The sequence below is a fragment of the Aspergillus pseudodeflectus genome, assembly GCF_044049435.1.
Source record: "Aspergillus pseudodeflectus strain CBS 756.74 chromosome Unknown BJX68scaffold_32, whole genome shotgun sequence".
Lineage (NCBI taxonomy): Eukaryota > Fungi > Ascomycota > Eurotiomycetes > Eurotiales > Aspergillaceae > Aspergillus > Aspergillus pseudodeflectus.
In genome coordinates, this window is record NW_027263808.1 from 250972 (window position 1) to 275325 (window position 24354).

At 50.8% G+C, this 24354-nt stretch overlaps 9 protein-coding genes across 9 annotated transcripts; 5 read left to right on the top strand and 4 right to left on the bottom strand.

The window, feature by feature from the left end:
• The first annotated feature begins 57 nt into the window (after positions 1–57).
• On the top strand, positions 58–3006 carry BJX68DRAFT_240815 (DUF803 domain membrane protein). The gene is made up of 2 exons (XM_071040744.1): positions 58–1178; positions 1227–3006. Exons 1-2 carry the CDS (start codon positions 432–434, stop codon positions 2718–2720), a joined length of 2241 nt encoding a protein of 746 aa, XP_070897252.1. The 5' UTR covers positions 58–431; the 3' UTR covers positions 2721–3006.
• On the bottom strand, positions 2912–3929 carry BJX68DRAFT_268643 (uncharacterized protein; the record flags this gene model as incomplete). Its single annotated transcript, XM_071046144.1, has 2 exons — positions 2912–3005; positions 3073–3929. 2 exons carry the CDS (start codon positions 3927–3929, stop codon positions 2912–2914), a joined length of 951 nt encoding a protein of 316 aa, XP_070897253.1.
• Positions 3930–4247: 318 nt separating this feature from the next.
• BJX68DRAFT_240818 (cytochrome c oxidase assembly protein) lies at positions 4248–5558 on the bottom strand. Its single transcript, XM_071040745.1, has 4 exons — positions 5349–5558; positions 5231–5300; positions 4709–5150; positions 4248–4659 (listed from the first exon to the last, which is right to left on the bottom strand). Exons 1-4 carry the CDS (start codon positions 5537–5539, stop codon positions 4610–4612), a joined length of 753 nt encoding a protein of 250 aa, XP_070897254.1. The 5' UTR covers positions 5540–5558; the 3' UTR covers positions 4248–4609.
• Positions 5559–5730: 172 nt separating this feature from the next.
• On the bottom strand, positions 5731–7917 carry BJX68DRAFT_124578 (uncharacterized protein). The gene is made up of 4 exons (XM_071036177.1): positions 7691–7917; positions 7470–7584; positions 6140–7324; positions 5731–5998 (listed from the first exon to the last, which is right to left on the bottom strand). The coding sequence occupies exons 1-4, from the start codon at positions 7744–7746 to the stop codon at positions 5876–5878; spliced, it is 1479 nt and encodes a 492-aa protein (XP_070897255.1). The 5' UTR covers positions 7747–7917; the 3' UTR covers positions 5731–5875.
• A 738-nt stretch (positions 7918–8655) lies between these two features.
• Positions 8656–10918, top strand: BJX68DRAFT_240824 (basic helix-loop-helix domain-containing protein). The gene is made up of 2 exons (XM_071040746.1): positions 8656–9300; positions 9362–10918. Exons 1-2 carry the CDS (start codon positions 9228–9230, stop codon positions 10615–10617), a joined length of 1329 nt encoding a protein of 442 aa, XP_070897256.1. The 5' UTR covers positions 8656–9227; the 3' UTR covers positions 10618–10918.
• A 186-nt stretch (positions 10919–11104) lies between these two features.
• On the top strand, positions 11105–12487 carry BJX68DRAFT_124614 (uncharacterized protein). The gene is made up of 5 exons (XM_071036178.1): positions 11105–11467; positions 11541–11625; positions 11679–11843; positions 11899–12003; positions 12053–12487. Exons 1-5 carry the CDS (start codon positions 11205–11207, stop codon positions 12203–12205), a joined length of 771 nt encoding a protein of 256 aa, XP_070897257.1. The 5' UTR covers positions 11105–11204; the 3' UTR covers positions 12206–12487.
• Positions 12488–12949: 462 nt separating this feature from the next.
• On the top strand, positions 12950–15698 carry acuM (gluconeogenesis transcription factor RDS2). The gene is made up of 7 exons (XM_071040747.1): positions 12950–13397; positions 13495–13517; positions 13720–13737; positions 13850–14153; positions 14215–14969; positions 15023–15219; positions 15278–15698. The coding sequence occupies exons 1-7, from the start codon at positions 13184–13186 to the stop codon at positions 15327–15329; spliced, it is 1563 nt and encodes a 520-aa protein (XP_070897258.1). The 5' UTR covers positions 12950–13183; the 3' UTR covers positions 15330–15698.
• Positions 15699–16431: 733 nt separating this feature from the next.
• BJX68DRAFT_268648 (uncharacterized protein) lies at positions 16432–19636 on the top strand (the record flags this gene model as incomplete). The annotated part of the gene is made up of 15 exons (XM_071046145.1): positions 16432–16474; positions 16535–16585; positions 16642–16787; positions 16844–16993; positions 17268–17352; positions 17402–17453; positions 17505–17540; positions 17587–17809; positions 17858–17991; positions 18043–18185; positions 18232–18483; positions 18539–18687; positions 18744–18878; positions 18930–19202; positions 19256–19636. The coding sequence occupies 15 exons, from the start codon at positions 16432–16434 to the stop codon at positions 19634–19636; spliced, it is 2253 nt and encodes a 750-aa protein (XP_070897259.1).
• Positions 19637–20597: 961 nt separating this feature from the next.
• BJX68DRAFT_124710 (WD40-repeat-containing domain protein) lies at positions 20598–24350 on the bottom strand. Its single transcript, XM_071036179.1, has 4 exons — positions 23566–24350; positions 23246–23517; positions 22371–23195; positions 20598–22321 (listed from the first exon to the last, which is right to left on the bottom strand). Exons 1-4 carry the CDS (start codon positions 24100–24102, stop codon positions 20770–20772), a joined length of 3186 nt encoding a protein of 1061 aa, XP_070897260.1. The 5' UTR covers positions 24103–24350; the 3' UTR covers positions 20598–20769.
• Positions 24351–24354: the final 4 nt, after the last annotated feature.

Here is a 24354-nt window from a genome sequence, read left to right on the forward strand (position 1 = left end):
CCAATGAATTTTTCCGTCACAATAAGATGGCAATTAAATGTCGAGAGAGCCAGCGAGAGAAGAGGCGTTGGTGGGTCAAGGTCGGACTCCCAGCCTCCTCAAAACGAGCATCTGCCATGATATCGCTAGCTCCACCATCTGCATCATCTCAGCGCTTCTGCCCCTGAATTCTTTGTTCCTTTTTCTATCTTACATTTTTATTCTGCTCGCTCCGTCCCTCAAATCTTCGCTATCTCCTCGTCCACATTCCCAAGCGCCAATCTTCGCACATTCCTAACCGCTGTCAACCGCCGCCGACCCCCACATTCCTCCCACCGAATCGACCCCATGGCCTAGAACTATATAAACCAGTCGCATTTCCAACCGCGGTCCTCGACCCGACCTCTATTCACTGTACATATTGCAGAGGTCGTACGTACAGCGAGTCGACCATGGAATTCGATCTCCTCCCCCGCTCCGGGTTTAGCACAGGCGGCAGCGACCGTCCACCAGCCTACAAAGCGGTCGGAATTGCCTTGGCTGTGGCATCAGGCGTCTTCATCGGAGTCTCGTTCGTACTCAAGAAAGTCGGTCTCTTACGCGCAAATGTCAAATACAATGAGGAAGCGGGTGAAGGATATGGGTACTTGAAGAACCTTTGGTGGTGGTCGGGCATGATCCTCATGATCATTGGCGAGATATGCAACTTTGTGGCGTACGCTTTTGTGGACGCTATCCTCGTAACACCGCTAGGCGCCCTCTCCGTTGTGATCACGACGATCCTGTCTGCGATCTTTCTAAAGGAGCGGCTGAGTTTCGTCGGACAGGTGGGCTGCTTTACCTGCATACTGGGATCAGTGGTGATCGCCTTGAATGCGCCTGAGCAGTCGTCTGTATCCAATATCCAGGATATGAAGGAGTATGTGATTGCGCCAGGGTTTCTGGCGTATGCTGGTGTTGTCATAGTGAGCTGTACATTCACGGCCTTGTGGGCAGGTCCGCGATATGGCAAGCGGAGCATGTTCGTCTACATCAGCATATGCAGCTTGATTGGAGGTTTGAGTGTGGTTGCCACTCAAGGTCTAGGAGCGGCTATTCTGGCCCAGATCAATGGCGAGGCTCAATTTAACCAGTGGTTCATGTATGTGCTACTGGTATTTGTGATTGCGACTCTATTGACCGAGATCATCTATCTCAACGTGAGTGTCCTAACCTTGACTTTTGATGACCGTACTAATCCATAGTAGAAAGCGTTAAACATCTTCAACGCGGCTCTCGTCACCCCGACCTACTACGTCTTCTTCACCAGCGCAACAATCATCACCTCCGCCATCCTCTTCCGCGGCTTCAAGGGATCAGGCATGCAAATTGCGACCGTCGTACTCGGCTTTCTCCAAATCTGCTCCGGCGTTGTCCTTCTTCAACTTTCCAAGTCCGCCAAAGACGTCCCCGATGCAGCGGTCTTCAAAGGCGACCTTGACCAAATTCGCGAAGTCGCAACGCAACAAGAACCTGAATCGGAGCCGAAGGCCGATGCCATCCGTGGCGCCGCCGCCATTATCCGCCGCCTATCCACTCCTCGTCGGAACATTGAGGCCGAAGAGGCACGCCGCTATCTCCGCGAACGGCATGAAGACTGCCTCAAGCCACCGGGTGATGACGAGATTGTCGAATGGGACGGCCTGCGCAGGCGCAAAACTGTCCTCAGCGATAAATCGACTAGCCTTCGACGTCCATCGACACCATTACCGCCACTAGGAATGTCCCGGTTTCCAGACGACTGGGAAGAAACTTCTCAGGTGTCGAACAACACCCAATCTATCCTCAACGAGGTCCGTTCGCGTGCATCAAGCATCTTGAATTCCCCCTGGCGACCAATCCAGAACAACGAGCACCACGAACCCTTACCAGTATCAGAGCCAAGGGCCATCAACAACAGCTACACTGGCTCTGACCAACTCACCCGCCCTCGCGGCATTTCATGGGCAGATCAGGATCAAGATCACGCTCAAACTCAAGCCTCATCTCACCTAACCGCCCCAGAGCCCCCACAGCACCGTCACTTCTCCTTCCAGCGAATCTTTAACCGATCAAAGTCCCCCGACGATTATCAATACCAATCCGCGTCTGCCTCATCATCAACCCCCAACCGCAGCCGCAGCCCACACAGTCCGACGCGCCGGGGTATCCTGCGCCGGACACATAGGCGGATAAACACATCAGAAGAGGAACAGCTCGGTCTGGTACAAGGCGACACAGTGGCCTCCACTTATATGAACGAGAAGATTCAGCGGAGCGACTCACAAAGTAGTCACGAAAGCTACGATAGTGACCCGCAGGTTATCCACCACAATCACTACGATGGGGATGAGAAGCCCGAGTACCTCCCCACCGGTCGTCGCTTAGATTTAGAATCTCATGAGGAAACTCTATACCCGCAACGGCTGCGAGTGAACCCGCTTCCATCGTTGCCAGATGATGCTCCATCTGCGGAGTCTCATTCCCAATCCTATTCCCAGCGGGTTGGACTCGAGGGGTATCAGCCCGAGCAGGCGCAGCCACAGCTAGAGCCAGAGCAGCAACAACAACAACAACGACCAGAAGGACGAAGGTCGAGTAGCAGCAGGGGTTCATTGCTGGCTGTCCCACGGAGACAGAGTGGGTGGCGTCGACACGACTCGGGGAGTAGCGGAGACAGCAGGGGTGGGAATGGAAATGGGCAGGGGGGAGCATTTATGTGATGTGATATGACATGATAACTTACGTGTGTATGTATATATAATGAGACGTGACATGAAGACGAGGGTATCTAAACTTAATGAACATGATGACATAGCACCGCCAGAACCAACACCAGAAGTAGAATCCAAACCAAAACTCCCACCCTATCCCATCCAGAACCAAAACACAGCAGAAGTGGTGTTACATAAAGTTACATAAAAGCCAGTACACTCCTCTGGTTCGACAGATTAACCACGAACTTCGTCTCCGGAAGTCGTTTGCCAGCTTTGATACTCTCCAAAACCCTAGATCGCACACCTCGCGTTAGCAATCATCTTCTAAACAGTCAAAGGGAATTGAGAGGGAACTCACCATTCAACCCCGACAATCCTCATCCCCCGCCATCCACCCCTCTGGATCTCCTTCTGGATCTTCCCCGCAGCCAATCCACCCCCTGCACCGCGCCCCGGCCCCGCATTCGGCTTCCCGATGATAACATGCGTGACACGCCGCGAGAGCCCCAGGGCTAGTGTGGCGCCGTGTGCGACGAGTAGTTGCTTGAGCTTGTGGTCGGAGATCATGGGCGCTGTTTGGCCGTTTATGTAGACTATTGCGCCGCGGAGAATGGTTGATTCGGTGGGCTGTGTGGAGGATGATGGTGTGGAAGTGGCTGTCATTGTTGTTGCTTGGGTAGGAATAGGAGTGGTTGTAGTAGGTGTTCTAGTCGTAGTCCTCGACTCCCCGAACGTAAACGGGCCCGGCACCATCTCATCCATCGACGCCCGAGTCGATATCGAATTCGATACCCCCTGATCCATCCAGCCTTTCTTGCCCTCAACCTTTCCCGAAAAGGTCCCCGCAACTCCCGGAGCAGCCTTATTAACCCTCATCATACTCCGTATATCCCTCTGCTTCGAGTCCCCTTCCACAACCTCTTTCCTGCTTCCTCTCCCACCACCAGGCCCACCCCTCCCCTGCCTCGCATCCCCACCCCAATCCCACTCCCACTCGCCCTTCTCATAGACACGATCCCGCCCGCTGTACGTAAACGAGTTTATCGTACAGTCGCCCGTGCGCAGTTGCTGCGCGAGCTTCGCTTCCCGTGTGCGTTGCCAGCTTGTGCCGGGGTTTGATTCGGCGCGTTGGTGGCCGCTTGAGGCGTTGTTCCAGGAGTCGAAGGTTAGGTGGTTTTTCGGCGTTGGGGCCTTTTTGGGGTCGGATTTGGACATTTTGCCCGCTGTTTTGGTGTCAGAGTAAATCCTGAAGTCATGGGTTGTTGGTAAAAAGAAATGGTGGTGGTGGGGGAGTGAGGGACAAAACGCTTATCGATAAGGGATTGTTTTGGTGGTTGCTGGGTGGGTGCATTCTGCACACACAAAAGAGCCGGGCAGACCTATTAAGAAAACGAACATCTTCCACTCGAACTGAGGCTTAAAGAAAGCTCTGTTTGAAGCCATCTTATGTTTAATCCCGGTATAGATGGATATAGACTTACTCTCATACTAGTAATCAGTGGTGGCACTTTTACCTCAAATAGGTATGGAAAGTCAAGAATACGTCACTATATATTTTGAGAAGGCCCCAAGTTTTTGTTTCTCTCTTGAGGATCCAACTACATTGAATCAACAAACCTCGTTGAAGAGAGTACCAATGTAGTTCAAGTATATACACAGGCTATGATACAAGTCAAAACGCCAATCCTGCTATGATACATGTATATGTCGGAGGAGGGGGGTATGTTACTGCAAGGCATCACTCGGTAGAATGCTGAAGTGCAGCGTATGGCAGTTCGATTAGAACGACACGCCATGCATCGTGCGGAGTTTAGCCGCACAGGCCGCGGGAGGGGCTATCCAAAGAGCCCAAATGTAACTGGAACATCACCGGGTTATGCATTCCTCGGAGGGTATCAGTTGCCCGGAATGGGCTTCAGCACACCATTATCATCATATCGCGCTTCTATTCTGTGTCAGTAACTCTTCAAATCAGAAACAAGGGACAGCCCTACTGAAAAACGTATAAGAAAGCGTTATCGTATCAATCCCCTTCATCGCTGGATCCGTCACAAAGTCCGGATCAATGAAGAAGAAAACAGGCATATCCACCGACTCCCCAGCATTGAGCTTCTGCTCCTCAAAGCAAAAACACTGGATCTTGCTGAAATACGGCGCAACCTGCCCCGGCGTAACACTGTATGTCGCAACTCCGATGATATCCGTGGGACCCTTATTCGTCGCCGTGTAGAATGCTAGCGCAGTCTCTCCGGGTAAGACCCGGACCTCACGTTGCTGCGGTGTGAATTTCCAGGGTAGTACGTCTGACACTGAACCATTGAAGGTAATCCGCAAGCGACGAGAGTCGGTGACGGGGGTGACGCGGGATGATGTGTCGCCGTCTCCTGTGCGGTGTGTGAGGACGGGCTGACCGTTCCAGCCAGTTTGCTGGCAGATCTGTTTGAGCGCCTGGGTTCAGTATTTGTCCGGAGCGGAGGATTTCAGAGAATCGGGGGGTCCTTGGAGCTGGAACAGACCATTTTATACAGAGGGACGGAACCGTATGCGAGGGAGACTGTTCCAAGGATTATACTGATTGTATAGTACCTAATTGATATTAGAACAAGTACCTAGAATGCTTGAACGTAGGCATACATTGTAGAGGCATTCCGCTTTTGAGACTGAGGCGTATTAAATGGTGCTGACGCATTTTGGTTTAAACACGAATTGCGGGTGAAATATCTCCTGCCCATCTCAATGCTCCTCTCCTTCGAAAATGCTGACCGAGGAGCACCGGCCCCAGATGATAAAAAGCGACACCATGAAGGCGCCCGTCGAGAAAACATGGCTATGCTTTAGCTTGTCGGCGGATATTTGCGGAGTGAACCCACCGATCTTGCGATGCAGACAAGGGAATTAGCCGCACGTGACACGAGCCCTTATCGATAAGCAGTTAGTAGAACGTACCTGGGGAAGCTCATACGATGCTCATAACCTGCTACCATGTATATGTGGATATTATAGAGCCTCATGTCATATGTAATTGATTCTATTCGTGCAGGATATTATACAGTTAGAGATAAAATCTATATCGAATGTGCACCGGCCGGCCGAAACACTGAAAGTTGGAAAATGCGAAAATCATACAGTCCAGGTACTAGTGGACAGAATCGAATGACGAATTAGTTTAACACGCTTCTTCCAACTTTGCCGAAGACCCCTCGAACCTTGTTGGGGCATTCCCGGAAGCAGGTAAGAAGTACAGCAGCACTAATGGCGAATGCAGCACGCTCCCGGTATCGATACTAAACAAAAAGGTCCAATTAGCCGGGGCGGGTCCTCGAACAGGAACACGTTGCGGCACAAGGAAAGGAAAGTAAGAGGTTTGACCAGTGTAACCATCCCGACTCGGGCGAAGGAATGGGCTTGGAACCAATCAATCATACCTTTGTGTTGTAAAACCTTGGTAGTACGGTGGCTGCAGCTCTGGGTGCCACAAACAATGCAATCTCTTGCCGTTTCTTCGCGTGTTCAACGAGTATACTCCATCCACACATCACACACCCAGCACCGACGCAGAGTCCAGAATCCCACATCTGTGGTGATACGGTTTCCTTACTAAAGATCCTGGGTCCGAGCCTCGTCCGGGCGAGACACACAGAGTAGTAAAAGATGCTGACGAACGAGGCGAGGAACGTGGATGACCGTAAAGCGTCGGAAACAGCGCGACGGAGGGCCGCTATCGAGTTCAGAGATCGGAACCGGAACGCAATTTGCAGAGGAATGTAAGTTGCACAGGCAAACTTAAATGTCCTGACAAAACGAGAAACCGCGTGCATCTCACAGCTAGAACCACAACCCATGTGCACCATCTCACACCGAATTGGGATCGTTTTAGCAGGGTCGCCCCATTCTATAGGCCAGCCAAAGTCCTTGCACATAGACTCGAGTAGGGGTGCCTGGCCGGTATCCTTGCCGTAAACAAAGATATTCCGCCGTGCGCGACGAAGGGCTTCGATCAAGCGTTCGTCCACTTTGGCCACCTCTCCAATCCACTTTCCATAAGACCTTGGCAGTCTTTCTGGGACATAGAACCAAGCCCACATCACTACTGCCGCACTGGCGGCAAAAACAGCAGAATCTCCCAGCCTAGGAACAAGAGAATCCACTGAAGCCCAACGTGGATTGCCTTTGTATCTCTGTCGACTCCAGGCCCACGAGATGCAGGCTAGTGAGTCGAGTGCCCGAGTAAATGTAAAGAGAGTGAGATCCATTGTCCTTCCAGCGAATTGAGGTTGAGTATGTGGGTGTAGCTTGCTCTGTTGGTAAAAGGCAATCTCTGCCTCTGCTGCTGTATTTTCCCCGCCATCCTTGTGCACGGGTTGCAAACTAACAGGCCTCCGATTCAAAATCTGGAAACTGAACCATGCAGATACGAATGCAGCAGTGAATTGGATCAATCGGGAAGCTTCCCTGGAGCTTAACCTCCTGGGGTCCGAGCCAAGTCTACGGAAAAAGGCTTGTAGGCCTCTCACAATCAGCAGAGGAAGCAATGTCGAGCCCCCAACGAGTGAAGCGCAGAAAGTCGGAAAGCTCTCCAAGCGTAGTGCGCCGGTGAGCGCTCGGAGCAACTGTGAAATCCGGTGAGCATCTTGCTTTCTACGCCGGGCTCAGCAGGCGAGGGTAGGCTAGGTGAAGGAAAACATCCATGCTCGGATGCCCTAGAACAACCCCAAGGCAATGGTACTGGAGTAGGTTGAGTGAACAAGTACATACCTGCTCTGATTTTTCTTGGTAGGTCAGGTCATTGTTTCCCCAGAGACGCCGCAGGCAGGATAGGACTTTTGGAGTCGTTGAAGAGAGATACCCTAAAGCGTAAGCTCGTAAAATGCTGGAGGAGGACACAGCACACGTCAGCAACCTTGCCACTAGTGAATGCTTGGGTGCACCCCAAGTTGCATGCAAATGAGGAGGTTGCCACAGTTGGTAGTACTCACGGCTTGAACAGTGGTGCGGCCCGATGGCGTCTGTGAATCAGGGCAGCAGGATCCATAGTGGTATGGTCCCTCCTAGTTCATGACAGCCACCAAAGTTGATATATTCAGAATGTACCTAGGCAAGGACCTATGAAACTGATCTGTGGTCAGAACCAAGACAATCTTCAGCAACCAATCACTACACAGGACCAAGTCGTACAACTGACGAGAAACCTGCAGCCCCTTGGGACGACGTGGGTTAAACGAAATGGACCCACGAAACTTATTGGCGGAACGCACAAGTTCAGGAACCGTCTGAGAATCGCAGGATTTACTCCATATGTTTACAAAACCAGGAAATTAGCTGCAGTTGGGGCCAAGGAGGTCGACAAATTTGGGGGAGTGGGGTATCCTTCGGTATGATCTGCCGTGCTGCCGTGCGACGCAAAGCCGACGTTGCGCCTCGGTCCCGGATGAGAGTCTGGCGTCGGAAATGGCAATCTTCGATTTCAGCTTGGTTCAGGGGTAGCTCTGCGTCGGTACCCCAGCAGCCGGTGGCATACGCCCACGAATCCACGAGGCTCGCCAAAATCCGGGGCTGCGATGTGCCAGGCACGTCCACTGAAGGGCCGTTTGGGGACAGTCCAGTGGGGCAGAAACAAGCGCGGTTCTGGATAAAACGAGACAAGTCCGTCTCTAAACGGCGGACCGTCGTGCCACGGAAAGGCCTGAGTCGAGATCACTGACAGCAGGGAAAAAGCAAAACCCTGGGGAGCTGCTTATAGGAGAATTAAGCAGGGTGGCAGAGCCACAGATGGTTCATTGGATGGACGGCGGGCAAGGAGACAAGGGAGTCTCGCAAGGGATTCTGCTTTCGGGCCTGACGGCTTCCAACGGGGAAGTTCATCCGAACGGTGCCAGAACGGGGCTGATACTCGCCAAAGGTCGCAGTTGGCGGGCGGCGTATCGTAATCATGGTATCTTGGTTACGTCACGCGACAGACCCTGCAAAATGAATTCGCATGTGATTGCTTCCAAAAACCCGAGAAGCCATGCTCTGTCCGCCGCGCCGCCATCAGCCCTCCTATCTAGACACTCGGTCGTCATCTCTTCGCTGTTCTCAGATTCAATGCGGGGGATGTGCATTGTGCGCTTGTCTGAGTGGATCTGGCTACCTGTTATAATTTCCTTTTCCTGAACTTCCGAGCCGACTCTGTGTCCCATCTTCTCTTTTTCCTACCATTTCCATGTCCTGAGCAAGTGCCCGCTTTGAGCTTCTTCAATACACAGAGGACCTCTATACGCAGCGCACTCCAACGGTCGACGTCGACCTTGAGTCTCGGGTCAACATAACTTGGACATTTCTTGGATTATCTTCCACGGCGCATCAGAAAGCCGCATATTCGGTCACGGGTTCCCTGCTGGTCAAGGCATGCTAAGGTTGTCGCTGTCTGTGCTGCTTGTGCCTCGCCGGAGCAGATGCCGTTGAATCTTAATCGCATATTTGCAACATCTTTCGCGGAGAACACTTGCTCTTTTTGCTTAAACCACTATCATCATGATGAGTATCAATACCACAAATGGCACTCAGGGCCAGAATGGGCGGAATAATGGGCCTGCCCCGTTTGGTTGTAAGAACTATCCACCTTCGTTTGTCGAGGCAGTCAAGTTCTAATCTTGGCGACTGGACAGATTCATTCCCTGAAGATATACCATTCGAGCCTGCTCCAGCATCGCCACTCGGACCAGCGCTCCTCGACGATAATGAATCATCTATGCTCGATAGCTTTTTCACCACCATGGGTGCAACTCAGAATCAGAGCGACTTTTGGTTTACGGGTCAGCAGAATGACACGAACACTTTTGGATTGCCTGGGTTCGACTGGTCAACCGAACTGCCTCCGACCTTCGAAGGCTCTACAACCTCTCTTCCACAATCATCATTCCCTCAAAAACCCTTCGGCCTTCTCCCAGATCACTCGCATCAGAACTCGGACATAGTTGCTGCGGCTTCGATGCTTTATCAAAATGGAGCAAATGGGCCCGAGATCAGCACCACCTTGGGTAGCCAACCACTCTCAGCCTTTTCAAATATGGACTATCCTCTACTAAAGACGAGTGGGAAAGACCGAATGCAAAACGGTCACCCACCCGCCAAGCGGCCCAGCACTTCCCCTCGGACGCATCTTCCCGTCGGTTTCCATACTACGAAAATGTTCTTCGATGTCCACGAACCGATATCCGCAGAACAACAACTGTCTACAAAAGGCCGGCCGCTTCACTGGGGCTCGGATTCGAGTTTCATGGACCAAGGATATGTGGCGCCGCCAGATCAACCCGATGAGGAACAAAGGACGAAAGAGCTGCTGGGTAACCTAGAGTGTCTGGAACCACAAAGCAGCGCTGCCAATACCCGGGCGCCCACCCCAGATCGCATCGTCAGCCACCACCCTGCTCCATGGGTAGACACTGGAGCAGTCAATCATCTCAATGGACTCCGGAGAGATTACGTCGATAGTATGGAAGACCAGTCCCATCCAAAGAAGAAACAAAGGCTTTCGATCAAGGAAGAGGATGACGAGATGTCCGACGACGAGAGCTCGAGACACCGGTCGAAGCGTCCCAAGGGCTCAAGCAGGCGGATGTCAAATGACGCGATTCGAAAGTCGAGAGCCTCTCAAAGCTCAAAACCCCCACGGGAGAATTTAACTGAAGAGCAGAAGCGAAGCAACCATATTTTGTCGGAGCAGAAACGGAGAAATCTCATTCGACAGGGCTTTGAAGACCTGTGCACTCTTGTCCCCGGCCTGAAAGGCGGCGGCTTCAGCAAAAGTGCGATGCTCACTCAAGCCGCCGACTGGCTAGAGGAGATCTTACGCGGCAACGAGATTTTGAAAGCACAGCTTGCAGATTTAAAGGGCATGAATGGCTTGGTAATGCCGCGATGAAAATGACTCCTATGTCGCAATGATTTTTTTTATCACTTCCTCCACGAAATATGGTCTCATTGATGATTGAAGCGGTTTAGCGGTCTGGTTGGACGCAGGTTGTGTCGGCGGGGTTACAGGCGTTCTATGCGGCACTCATGGTCTGGTTTGGATACTATACCTGCCACTTTAATACCCATTCGACTTCCCTTTGTACTATTGATATATAGGATTGGTTTATCCCATCGGGTTGGGCCGAACAATACCACGCTTATCGTGGGCTACATAAATACAACGTAATGTTTGATACATAGTTAGAGAAGCCCGTTGACATCATCTCTCAGAGCTTTATCGGCCCTTTTAGATCTGCAGAACATGTGAAAATCACAGATAACGGTCGAGCTAAGCAGATCTGGTCGTGGTGTTGATTCGTCACTCTCAGATGCGGTTTAGTGGATTTGAAGCTTGACATGTGATTGTCGCAATGCTTGGCGCGTCAGTGACGGAGCAACAATCAACACAACTCTCAGGTTCACCTTTCATTTCGTCACACACTCTTCAATCGAGCAAGTTAGGCTCTCTCGTCACTCTCGGACCGCAGAAACATCATGCCACCCAAACGGAAGCGCACCGATGATGCGCCCGACATCAACACTAACGACCGACGCACGAAGCCATACCCCTACCTGAAGCCCCAGGTACGGCACATCTCAGAGCGAACAATCAAAGCCAAATGGTCTACACTGCCCGAACCTGCTCAGGATAAGATTCGCGATATGTTTCGAGCCCTCGAGCGCCCTGTTATTGTTCGACAGCAGAATGACCGCAAGCGCTACGAGGCTCAAGCGGCTGTCCAGGCGGTTGTCAAGAAGTACGTGGCTGCTGAATCTATGTGGCCGATATATCCAGCGAATTGCTAATTGTTGTCTGCTTAATTGATATAGTCTTGGGAAGCGGCTTCCTCGAATGCCTTTTCCTCCTTTGACGAAAGACTCGGTTTTTGAGTACGAAGCGGCGTTGAAGGAACATGTATGGGCTCCCTAGCCTGTCGCTTGGCGCGCATATACTGATTCTTTGCCTAGAGCGCGCTAGAGTCTACGCTTTCGACGATGACAGATAGCATTGACTTGCTGAAGCATGAGATTGCTAAAGAGGAGGCGCTTCTTGCCAAAGAGATGAAGAAACTACAGGAACTGGAAAGGGATGCAAAGCGCGTAGAGGCCGAGGGGAAGAGGCAGATGAAAAATGTATGTTGATCTACCGGGCAAGGTTACGGGTGCTGCCACTAACTCGATACCATAGGAGCATCCCCTTCTCCGGCAACTTGAGAAACCCGATCAAGATACAGGGGGAAGGACCGAGTTCACAGTTTCAACTGCAAAAGATTCATGTCTGGGATTCGATGAGGTATGTTCTCTGAGACCTTGAATATGCGCTCTTCACTGACATCTTCCAGCTTGAGGACGACCCGGAGGTGTCCAGTTTGCTGAAGCAACTAAACAACCATCTGAGATCTATGCAGAGCAATGTGGCCCCACTTGCTGGACTACAGGACGCTATTACACGGTCTCAGACCGCGTTGAGTCTGGCATCGATGCCCAATGACTGAATGATTCAACCAGGCTTGAAACATCCACTGGTATCCTAATGATAATTGAGGACGTTATGCGGCGACACCTGTGTACATGCACGGAAAGCAAGACGGGAGAATGTGACGAAAGATCACTCGCTCCAAGTACGCGCCCGTCGGAGGGCAGGCACATTCTTATTTGTTGGGGTTCTTTGTGCGACATAGCAACGTCCGCGCAGATGGTTTATAGGCCTATAGACAAAGTACCAGATACACTTTTGGGTGGGCGACGCCAGCATGCAACACCACGAACCACTAGGTCGATGCCGAAACCTCTTGACCAGATCAGGACGTCCGGGGGTTAAATCTCTGGATAAAGGGTGTTTTGAGATTTACTTATACTACTCCGTACAGCTTCGACCATTCGGCGATATTGATGGCGGTTTAGCGGATTTCGCTCTGGCTCTCCGCGCATAGTACTAGTCCTGTGAGCATAAAACATTTGATGTCAAGTGACGTATATTCCAGAAACAGGATTGAAATAGTAGTAGAAGCTTTGTATAGCTCTTACATATCGTCCGACCGAGGTAGTCTGGCCGCACATGGGTAGTAAACGGGTGTCGATGGCCGTGGATACGTCTGGTATTTCCGAGGCAGAGTGTTGGCAGTTCACCTACGGCTCTGACTCGCTGAGCCGCGCGTTTCCCAATGCGGAGAAGATCGGGAATTGGCTGTTGGTTGCCGAACGGGAGGCCACACGAGGTCACTTGAAGTCCCGCTTTCTCAGCGGGGAAGCCTGGTCGCTGGTCGCATGTATCTGACTCCAGATTGTACCTCTGTACTGTTGCTCTCTATTTGCTAGGCGGCAGAACCGATGGTTGCTCCTCTTCTCTTTCGTCGAACCCACTCCGGTGCCTGCAAGTCCCCATCTTTCCACCTTTTGTGTTCCGACCGAACCAGCAACAGCCACAGCAGCGAGCCGGTCTCTGCGCGACAGCTTTTTGCGCCCAGCGATCAATGACGGAGCAAACCGCAGCGCAAACGGGTGCACAAGCCCCCGGGCCGCACGCCAGCAATGGCATGGCTGAGTCAAAGCCTTCAGAGGGAAGTGTAGCCGTCAAAAGCGATCTGAACGCGAAAGACAACGCGCAAACGTCGCCTGCTTCGAAGCCCGACAATACTGCTGCGGGGCCTCGCGCCAGCCCAAAGAAACGCCGCAAGGTCAATCATGGTAAGAACGTGCATCCCAACAGGGCTGCCGCAGCGGCTCCCTACGTCTGCCTCTCTGCTACAACCTCCAGGCCACGTTGCTAATCAAGGTGTTGCAGCATGCGTCTACTGTCGGCGATCGGTAAGCCATTCATTGCCCTGTGGGGGTGGTGTCATATCACCTACCCGCCTCCACCCTACCTCTTCCTCTTACACCATTATCCCTCCTCAGATACTACGACTAGAAAAAGAAATATGGGCTTGGGGTGTCTCAGAACTTTCCTGACAATGATCTTCATTGGAGTTTATTTGCTAACGGATGGCCACTTGCTCACGTGTTACAGCATATGACCTGCGATTCGGTAAGACCTACCCTGAATTCCACCCGCACGAGTCCTTGTGGAACATATCCCGGGATGACAATTGGGAGAGAGGACAAATTCATGCTGACAATGACGTTTCCTTGAAATGAAGGAGCGCCCGTGCACTCGATGTATAAAGCGCAATATCGGACACCTGTGCCATGATGAGCCGAGAGAACCGTCGAAACGATCGCGTAGTGAGCACGAACAGTCTGCGGCAGACGAAGAGGGCTCCTCAAACAACGAATACCCGAATGTCCACGCGATGCCCAGGAAAGTGGAGATTCCAGATGCTGCGGGACAGCAGATCTTGACCGATGGGACTCTTGGCCTTACGTCCTCCTCAATGAATGCGGTGCAACCCGGGCCCATGTCTTCTTCGACAGGCCAGAACCTAGGTGTCACCTCTCAGCAGCGTAAGCGCTCACCGAGATCCGCAGCGTCTTCGACGCGCATGCCTTGCTAACAACTTCATAGTTCTCGGGTACAATGACTGGGTCGGAGGCCAGAGCCAGTTCCAGGATATGCACACGTTCCATCCTTCATATATGTTCAACGCGCCCGAAGTTACGCACGAATACAACCTTCTCGGCGATTTCCTCAGCAACAGTTTGTTAGATGATGGAGGAATTTTCCAGAACGATGATATGCAGAGAATGTACTCGGACCCGACGTTAATCAACTCCATGGCCGTTCTGGGCGGCCCCAATCCGTCCCTCCTCCAGCAATCCCAACCATTACAACAGCCGCAGAACCAACAGACGCAGGGGGACAGTACTTCAGGCGCAGTTGGCGCTATTGGAAATGACAAGGCGAGGGAAACATACTACATGACTGCGGCTGATCCCTCCGGCTCTGATCCACCAGAAGAGCGTATGAACAAGCTCCTCAAAGCGAAGTACGATGCCGGCCTCCTGCGACCGTTCAATTATGTCAAGGGCTACGCAAGACTCAACCAATACATGGAGAAGAACCTACAGCAGTCGTCGCGACAAAAGATCCTTCGACAGTTAGACAAGTTTCGCCCGAAGTTCCGAGAGAGGATGCAGAGCCTGACGGATGTTGAACTTATACTGGTGGAGATGTGGTTCGAACGGAGTCTCATGGAGTATGACCGTGTCTTCGCTAGTATGGCTATACCTGCATGTTGCTGGAGACGAACGGGCGAGATCTTCCGTGGTAACAAAGAGATGGCCGAGTTAATTGGTGTTCCGATCGAGGTTCTCAGAGATGTGAGTCCCAGGCCATTATTCGCTCTCCAGTCACTAACATACTTTTGATGTAGGGCAAACTGGCGATCCACGAGATTGTGGTCGAAGACCAACTCGTGAGCTACTGGGAAAAGTTCGGCGCCATTGCCTTCGACAACACGCAGAAAGCAATGCTCACGAGCTGTACCCTGAAGAACCCCAATGCTTCCACGCCCTCTGACGGAATACGATGCTGTTTCTCCTTCACTATTCGCAGAGACAACCATAATATGTAAGTTGACCTAGACTCGAGCGCGTGCCGCCTCGTACTTGATCTAACCTATGTCCAGTCCCTCACTTATCGTTGGCAACTTCCTACCATCGCAACGGAAAAGCAAATAATTACGTTTCTTTTTTTCACCCTTATCTGTCATCAAAATCGGCGTTTATCGGGGGTCGTGACGACATTTTATCCAGTATTGAGGGGTTTTTCGAATCACATGGACCTATCCAAGTTAGGTCTTCTTCGGCTTAACATTCTATGTTTATTTCTCGTATATACCATTGCAATCTTGCGAACTATGCTGTATGATATTATTTCATTAATGGATGTGCATCGGGACTTGTCTTTTGGTTTGATCTGCTACCAAATAATGACTGTTCTGTTGTGGACAGTATTACTTTGAAAGGACGGGATGGTATACAGCTCCGCGTACGAGGTCGATGTATACCTTCAAAAGGATATAAGGACTTTAGCTTATCTTATCCAGGAATAACCATCAAGAACAGGTCAGCTTGGAGCTGGTCTTCTTTGAGGTTGTGGTAGACTCCAGCTTTTTCGCCTATTTACCCAGACCCCGGATACTGGGAGATCATGTCCTTTCTACGGAGTATAGATCTCGACACGAACGGGAGCTTTGTCACCTTTGTCCTCACCCACCAATTCCAGCTCAGTCTTGCACCCATTACTTCCCATGACCTTCCTTGGCTTCGATTGATTAACCAGCACGAACTTTCCACCAAGTGTCTAAATGAGAGAGAGATAGACCCACCAATCATCATGCTAACAAAACAGAGTCTCAGTGGGCAGGCGGAGTCTGTACTAGGTGAGCACAGCAAAACACTTAGCTCCTGCAAATAAACCACCTCACCGACCATGTTATTTCTTTGCCAGAGCTTGCTACAAATCTCCTCAATGAACTCACGCAGAATGACAACCCGGAGAGCCTCGTCAGCGGCAATAGCCTTGAGGCTCTTGACGAAACACTGCGCTGCTTTGGCTTTACGGAAACAAGCTATCCTTCCTCTATCCGTCGTCGACTTGATAACGAGGGAACGAAGTTATGGAATTCATGTTTGCTGAGTGTGATAAGTGGTCATGGAGATAAATATTCTGTGCTGTTGTGCAAAGGTATAGTACTCTGATAGGATATCTCTTGGGGGCTCCGAAGCCCCGAAGCTCTACTTTGCTAAGTCCGACAAAGTGAGAGCTTTAGCATACGCGATGCTTGATGCTGCTACACCTAACTGCGTAAGGGTCGCGCAAAGTAAGGCATTTTGGAGCCCTACTCAACATGCGATCTAGGGCAGGGCTAACCTTGGCCCAGGGAGCCTCCGAATTCTCGAGCTTGCATCTCAAGCCATCAAACCCTGTCTCGGTACGTCGTTTACCATGATGAGTTGGATATCAAGCGTACATTAACGGTTTAAACAGACAACAAGCTTGTCGAACTAGGCCAGAGGATAATAAGCTCGGTGGCTATAAGATTGGATGCCCTAGAGATTGGACCCGCCGAAAAAAGCCCTAACCCAGAGCTTGAAGTTGTTGCCACCGAATACTATATGCTTCGGATATACCTTGTGAACACCCACATTTCGCATATCCTAATGTGTTCTTGCTAACCACTAGCGATCAGGCCTGGTCAGAGAACCGAATTGACATTGCAGATCACTTATTCTCCAAGGTCCCCGAAATCAAAACGAATGGGCAACGGCGTGTTGTCGCGAATATATGCTATGAGATTGGGGACAATGCGCTCTCTCACGGCCAATATGAGACTGCGTTGGTGTGGCTGGACAGGGCACTGGCATCATGCGAGGCTGAAGAAGGTCATGACACTGGCCAATATCCAAAGGACAATCGGCTGTTGATTCTGCACGCTTTTAGTAAGATAGAATCGACTTGCAATGCGATCCTAAGCTGATTATATAGCCCGGGCACGCCTTCATTCTACCCAACCTGACCCTAACAATCGCCTGCAGAAAGCACTGGAGCTACTAGGAAAGGCAAGTGAAAGACCTCCGTTTGATGATGGTCACTGTACTAACCCTCTGCCCTAGGAGTATGGTGATCAGTTTCCTGTACTTGCACTTTCTCTTGAAAATTTCAGCAAGAAGGGGGAAATTGGCCAGGAATTCTTCTTGGGTGAGTCTAGTCTAAGGTTCTAAGCAAAACAGAGTCTAAATCAAGTCAGCGCTGGAGTCGTCCATCGAGGCAATGGATAACAGTGCGGCGAGTGTCACACTGTGAGCCTTTATACTCCTTTTTGATCCCGCGGTACTGAGATTCGACCATAGATTGTATCATTATCTCCTGAAATCCAAGAACTCGAGGTAAAGCGAGATGACCCTGTGTGCGTACTGTACTAACTGCAATCAGCCCAGAGCGGTTTGTTAAAGCTTGCGGCCAGCTTTTCGCTAAGCTTGATTCGCTGGACCCAGAGACCAAAAGACAATGGATGGAGAAAATCTTCGTCTCCATCATTTACGCTTTATCAAGTATAGACCAAGATCATCTTCCGCTGGCTGAAACAGTAGCTTGTCAGTTGACGAAAAATGGCTTGGACAGACTCAGCGAGGACGCCACAAGCGCTTCTTTAATGGTAGGTCGGATACCTATGGTAGCACTTTAGCAAACTAATAGACGACAGCCTATCTGGAAAAGAATTGACAAACTGGTGGCTAGAGGTTCAATCAGTATGGCGGAAGAATGGTGCTGCTTCGCTCTGAATCTAAAACAACCAATCTTCCGAATTACGCCAGGCACTGAGACCCATCTCTTTCGGTGGGTTCGTCTATGCCAAAAGAAAAACATGATACTTACTTATATGAACAGAAAATGGATTATCTGTGTCCTGGACAAGCTCGAGCACTCTGCACAAAGAATTATCGATACAGCGCCTGCGAGCTGCAAAGCCTGTCCCCGAACGCTGTACATGCTGTACAAGCTTGCTCTTTCACGTGAAAACAGTTTGCTTGGTATGTCATGTGTCTTATGGGGGAGTTCTTCGCTAATCTGATCAAGCCACGGTATATCTTGAATTACTCGGCCAGCTCCAAGCGGGTACCACGTATATCCAGGCATGCATATCAGGTGCATTGCGGCTAGGGAAGATAGAGGTCGCAGTTCAGAGCTTTGGTGGCCTAATAACTGGGTCAGACAGTGACCTGGACCAGCGGCAGTTATCACAGCTTGCGAAATACCTGATCAGCAGCATTTGCACGATGGGAGCGGCCAAGAACCACCTTGAGCATGTCGTGCCTCTTCTTGAGTCCAGTATGCCCTGCCCGAGGATAATCTGTGCCACAGGCCTTTAACTTTAATTTTCTAGTACTTATTACAGTCGGCCGTGGACAGAAGAGCATATTCCCCGCTACCGATTTATACTGGCTTGCTTGTAGAAGCTATGCCATTGCCCTGGAGAATCATGGCTCTGCAACCCCACAAGCAACTATCAGGTTGCTTAAGATTGCCATAGAGGTAATTCAACCTATTATTTGCTTCGTATCCGGTCTAAATCATGTTGTATTCTACAGTTTACGGAGATCGTGGAGCGCGGAACTGACTTCGAGGCGAAGCTCGATTCCGTTAACTGTTACCTACATTGCACGTACTTTCTACTTGCAATTATAACCAAGGACGCCAGAAGCGAAGAGAGTATTGCAGTGAAGGTAAGAAAGAGGAGAAAGGCGTACTTATTGCCAACCATTAACCCAGCCTAGACAACCCAGTACAACGAGATTCGCGAAGCAATGAAACAGGTCCACCCCCGGATCCAATCCATTTCCACTGATCAACATGTCACTTGGCTCGAGAAGTACCGTATTCTGCTCTTCATGGACTTTGACGCCGCCATATTTCTCCAGCAATGGCATGACCTCGAAAAGATCCTCGAGACTTCGAAGCCCATAGTAGATGGCAAGCTAGCCTCCTACTTCCTCGACTGTATCCTCAAATCTGGAGCTTCTTCATCATGCATATCACGGGCTGTCAAGGTACCCGTTTATATCCCCATTCCACAAAGTGTGGATTATAACAACAATCACAGCAACTAGTCCGAACCCTCCACTCCTCCCCCTTACCGTACCTCAACACTCTAACCTCCACCTTCAGCGAGACCCTACCACGCTACTTCCGTATCCTCTTCAGTCTCTCCCACCAGGGCAAAGAGTACATCCTCGCCGAATCAGTTCTCGACCAAGCCCTCTTCCTCGCCCGCGATAACCCGAGATATCCAAGAGAAGAACTGGAGTGGCTTGCAATCACCGCCTTTAACCAGGCCGCCGAGTTCTTCTCGGCCTCTGCAGATGAAGAGTGTCAGCGTTGGGCTGGGAAAGCAGTTGCGTTGGCAGACTGTATCACGGATTATGCCGGTGGGAAATTGGGGTGTCTTTTGCGGGAGAATCTTGCGAAATTGAAGGCTTCCTGAGGAGGTCCCTTGTGATGTATCTAAGGGGGATCAAGTCTATGAGAGACCTGGCATGATCTTCCTGTGGTGCCTATTGTTGGTGTTTGTCTTTCGGACTATGAAGGACATCTATCCCCCGCTGAAGGGACGAAACTCTAACTAGGATTAGATTGAGTATCCGCGAGATAGGGGCAAATTCGCCCATCGTGCAAGTGGCACATACAATTGAAATGAACTATCTAGTGCTAGTGCGATTGCGTCGCCCAAATGAAAGCGATATATCTTGTATTTCTACATTATAATTACGCCGATTGTTCCTTCCCTTCTCAGACCGCAGCGACCTGTACTAAAAGATATGGATAGCATGATTTGAGGCAAGCCTGAGCCCACGGATACTGGCCCTAAGTTGCTAGCTGCGTTATAGGGTAGGGGATAACGAAAGGGAAGAAAAGCTATGCGCCTTAGAAGCTAAGTGCCCTTACGCCGAATTCAGCGACGACTATGTTGCTGCTCTCGGATACAGGAAAATAATACTATAACCGAAGCGAATCCTGACACTACTGAATTTAATGGCTCTCGTTGTAGAGTATATATTGCTCTAGCACAGTTGATCGAAGTCTATATAACTTCTATAAATGTCTAGAATCTGTGGTCCCAAAAAAAAGGGGAGTCTGCAGAATCTGACCGAATTTGGGTATCATTGAGGAAAATGCCTTGAAAATGCCTTGAAAATGCTGGGCGAGGGGACCAAAGATCAGGCAGACAAGAAAAAAAGAGGCTCAAAAGGGAAAGCATACCGTTAGGGGGCATGATGCTGTTGTGAGAGAAACAAGAACCACTCAAAGAAGAGAAAAGTTCAACGATTGAGGATCAGACCCATGGAGGTCTCAAGCATCCGCAAGAGAAAAGAAAAATCGGTCCGTCAAATGCCCCAAAATCCATCAGAACACCTGCTATGCTAGGACAAGATGCAACGAAACACAACACCTGCTTTGCAAGAGCAAAGGTCTATCAATATAAACGCCAAGCGAAATCCCACATCACCAAGAAACGCCGGTAAGGATTAAAGAAGAAGGGAAATGAGAGGAAGGGCAATAGCCAGAGGGACAGAGAAAAAGTATGGTGAGCGAAAACGAGAATCTGGCTTGGTAATCTCAGCCCTCCCCAGCCGCATCAAGAGAGCGCCGCCGGGAGTATCGAGGCAGTTTTTTCTGGCTCAGGTTGGGCGTTGACGGAATTCGGCGAGGGATACGCCCGGTCTTGTTCGGAATAGGTGTTGGAGGAGGTATCCTTTCGTTCTCTTTACCGCTGCTTTCAGTCTCCGTTTCGCCAGAATCGATCTTCTTCGCTCGGGAATTTAGAATTCGGAGAGTGAGGGCAAGTTCGCGTTCAAGCTCCTTCTGAGAATGCAGAGGTTCCGTAGACCCATTGAGCTTCCTTCTGTAGGCTTTCAGCGTGCGGCATACTTGCTCAGTAGACATGTTCAGACTCCCAAACTCGCTTTTTCCACGAGCACGTGCACGAAAGTCCAGAGATGAACAATGGACACCATTCCGAGAGCTGCGCGGCTCCGTGCCCCTCCGCCCACCGGTTGATTTGGGGCTGGGCGGTGACGGAGAGTTGCGCAGTCTCTCATGACGGCTGCTCGAGGTAGGCGAGCGACGAGTCGGTGCAGATGGAGGTGTTGCAGGTGCAACTCCGTTCTTCATTGAAGGCATTACGGATACCCTCGAGAATCTGCGTAAGAGAGGCGGAGCCGGTTCACGCACTGGGGTGGGGGTCGCAGCCGCTGTCGTATTATCCGGACGCTGAAAACCGGCAAGCTCAGATCGCGACAGTACTCTTCGTAAAGGGGGCTTTGAGACGGTTAACTCTTTTGCGGGATTCTCCTCCTCATGCTCGTTAGGAGTTGGCTGCGTTGGTTGCGTGAGTTCTGGAGGCTGCTGTAGCTGTATTGATATTTTCCAGATCATGACAACCCCATCGATACCTGAGCTAATCAAGATTCGCTCTGGTGAATCATCTGGAGTGTTGGTATGTTTCTCAAGCAATCTAACGTCGCTGACCCCTTCGGTATGTCCAAATTCACCAGTAAGAAGGGCCCCCTTCTCCAAATCATATATGCGGATCGATTTGTCTGTGCCCGATACTCCGATAAGCAGTTTCGGGCTGTGGTTAGAGACGGCAGAGGTTACTGTCAACGAGCCCATCACCACAGTGTCGTTAGAGTCGGAATCCCCAGCACGGAAAGAATGAACATGTCGACCCGAGCTCATATCATATTGGTAAACGCAACGATCCACATTCGCGAAGATCAGGCTGTCCGGATCGTCTGGGGAGAGTGCCATTGACACTGGCGATGACCTTAGCGTAATCACTCGGGAAATCAAATAAGCAATGACGGTAGACCCGCTGTCTTCGCGAGTCACGCGGTCTCTGATAATAATAGTGCGATCCGCCGACGATGACAGCATCTTTTGACCTCCGTGAACAAACAGGAGCTGGCCCACAGCCCCAACATGATCGTCCATAGTTTGGATCAACTGGAGGCTACTCTCGCGCCGCTCGAAAAGCTGTACCATTCGATCGCGACCAGAGGTGGCAACAACGCAGGAGTCGGAAGTCTCACACAAGGCGATATCCGTAATTTCACCACCGTGGGCTCGGACTTCATGGACACACCTCCACGGTTGTCCGTGCAATACTCTAACGCGAGATTAGTAAGTTTGTGATCATCGCGAACATGGAACAATACCGGAGAACACCGAGTTTATCACCAGAGACAAAAAATTCCATGTCGCTGTTGGCTCGAAGGACCTTTAGCTCATTCGAAGTATCATCATCGCCACCTGGAAGTTGTTCAACGGTAATTGTTCGCGATTCACAGCACTCTCCTCGAGTATTCCAGAACTTGACTACTCCCTTGGAGGACCAAGTGAAAAAATCGGCCGCCAGCCTGTTTGGCGTCTCGAGCGGCCCTATTCCAAGAACGGCGTCTCGATGAGCGGGCATGGCAATTCCGCCTTCGCATTGGTCGCCTACATCATTCAACTGGTCGATCGGGTAGATATGAATAGCTTTCGTCGCATCAACTGTGACCAGATGAGAGGAAAGCGAGCCGATGCATGTGATGGCTGGCTCCTTGGGCTTTGCTTCCACTGAAGATCTACTTATGGTTCTCGGAGATGGCGGATTGCCGGAGGGCCGTAAGGATTCGAACGCAAATTTCTGCATACGCCTGCCACGTCCCCCGATCCATATACAAGACCGATCCGAGTCGGCCGTTAATGAAGTAATCCCGAAGTCCATGTACCGAATGAGAGTAAGCTTGGCGTTGCCATCGATATCGTCCACAAGGCACAGCGCCCCAGAATCCGTGCCAACGACGACTTCGGACTCGGAAATGCTAATGGCACTCGTGAAAGTGTTATCCGCCAATGTACCTAAGACGCAATTTCTGCCAGTAAGCGCCTTCGGGGACGTAGAACTTGGAGCTTGTTCGGCGTTCGAGCGGGACTTAGATGGCGATACGGGCCTAGCATCCGAAAGCCTCCAGATCTTGACATGCCGAACACCCACCCTAGAAAGCGTCAGTACTTACAATGCGAGCTGAACAGCACAGATACATACGTTATTAATGCTTGGCCAAGCCATGTCATGTCACGAACAACAGTTGTACATTTGTTCGTTGAGTGGAGCTTGGCCAAACCATTTTTCAGGCTAATAGACCACACGAAAAGAAACCCATCATTCACATCTCCTAGAGTGGCTAAATATTGAGTGTTTGGGCTCCAGGCAAGGGCACGGACACCAAACGAATGTTCCGTAAGAATAGAGAGTGGGATGTCGGGGGGTGCATCTTTTGCAGTCGAGAAAATCAGAACTCTAGGGTTATACCCGGTCTGCAAGGGTTAATGTAGATTCCATTGCAATGCGGTCCCTTTACTTACCTCCCCTAGGGCAAGAAACCTTCCATTTGGACTTATAGCGACACTGGTAACAGCTTTGACCTTCTCCCTCGACGACCAAACACGAGGGCTAGCTGCCTCAATGACTTCGCTTGACGGAGTGTTGATACCGTTGTAAGACACAGCCTTTATGTTCGACAAGGATTTTGTCCTCGCACCTGGTGTGGCCGGGGGTGTAGACTGATCGTAGAATGACGTGATTGGATTTATACTGTTCGCAGATGGCCGCGCACGAAAGAAGCGCTGATTCGCATTATTGTTGTCGTCTAACTCTGCAAGAACCGCAGCGGAACCAGCGCAGAATGCGAAAGACCTGCTTTGGTCGTGGTAGGAGAAGCCATTGGGCGTAGTTGTTGTTGTCCCGATTACTGTCTGGAGGGATAGTGCTGATTGATACAAAGAAGGTTTCGTGGAGGAACGTGTCGGCGGTCTCAAAGAAGGAGAATTTGAGGGAGTAACACGGAGGAACGGAGCCGGGCCAGCAGGCTTGCTTTTCACGCTTAGCGGGATATTCGCCATAATAAGGCCGGGATCAAGAGCAATTAGGAAGCTGCACTGTCCCCAGAGAATGGTATGGGTTTCGGTCGCATTGGTTGAGGCGAGCAGGGAGATCAGGTGTTGGGTTTATCACGAGATGTAAACAAAGGTTCGCTGGTATATCCTGCCTGTGGAACGATGAAGGGAAGGTGCAATTGAGGAGCGATGTAATGAGTGGAAGGAGTAAGGGACTCCTATAGATTCGGGCCGATTGGCGGTAAATGTAAATCGAGA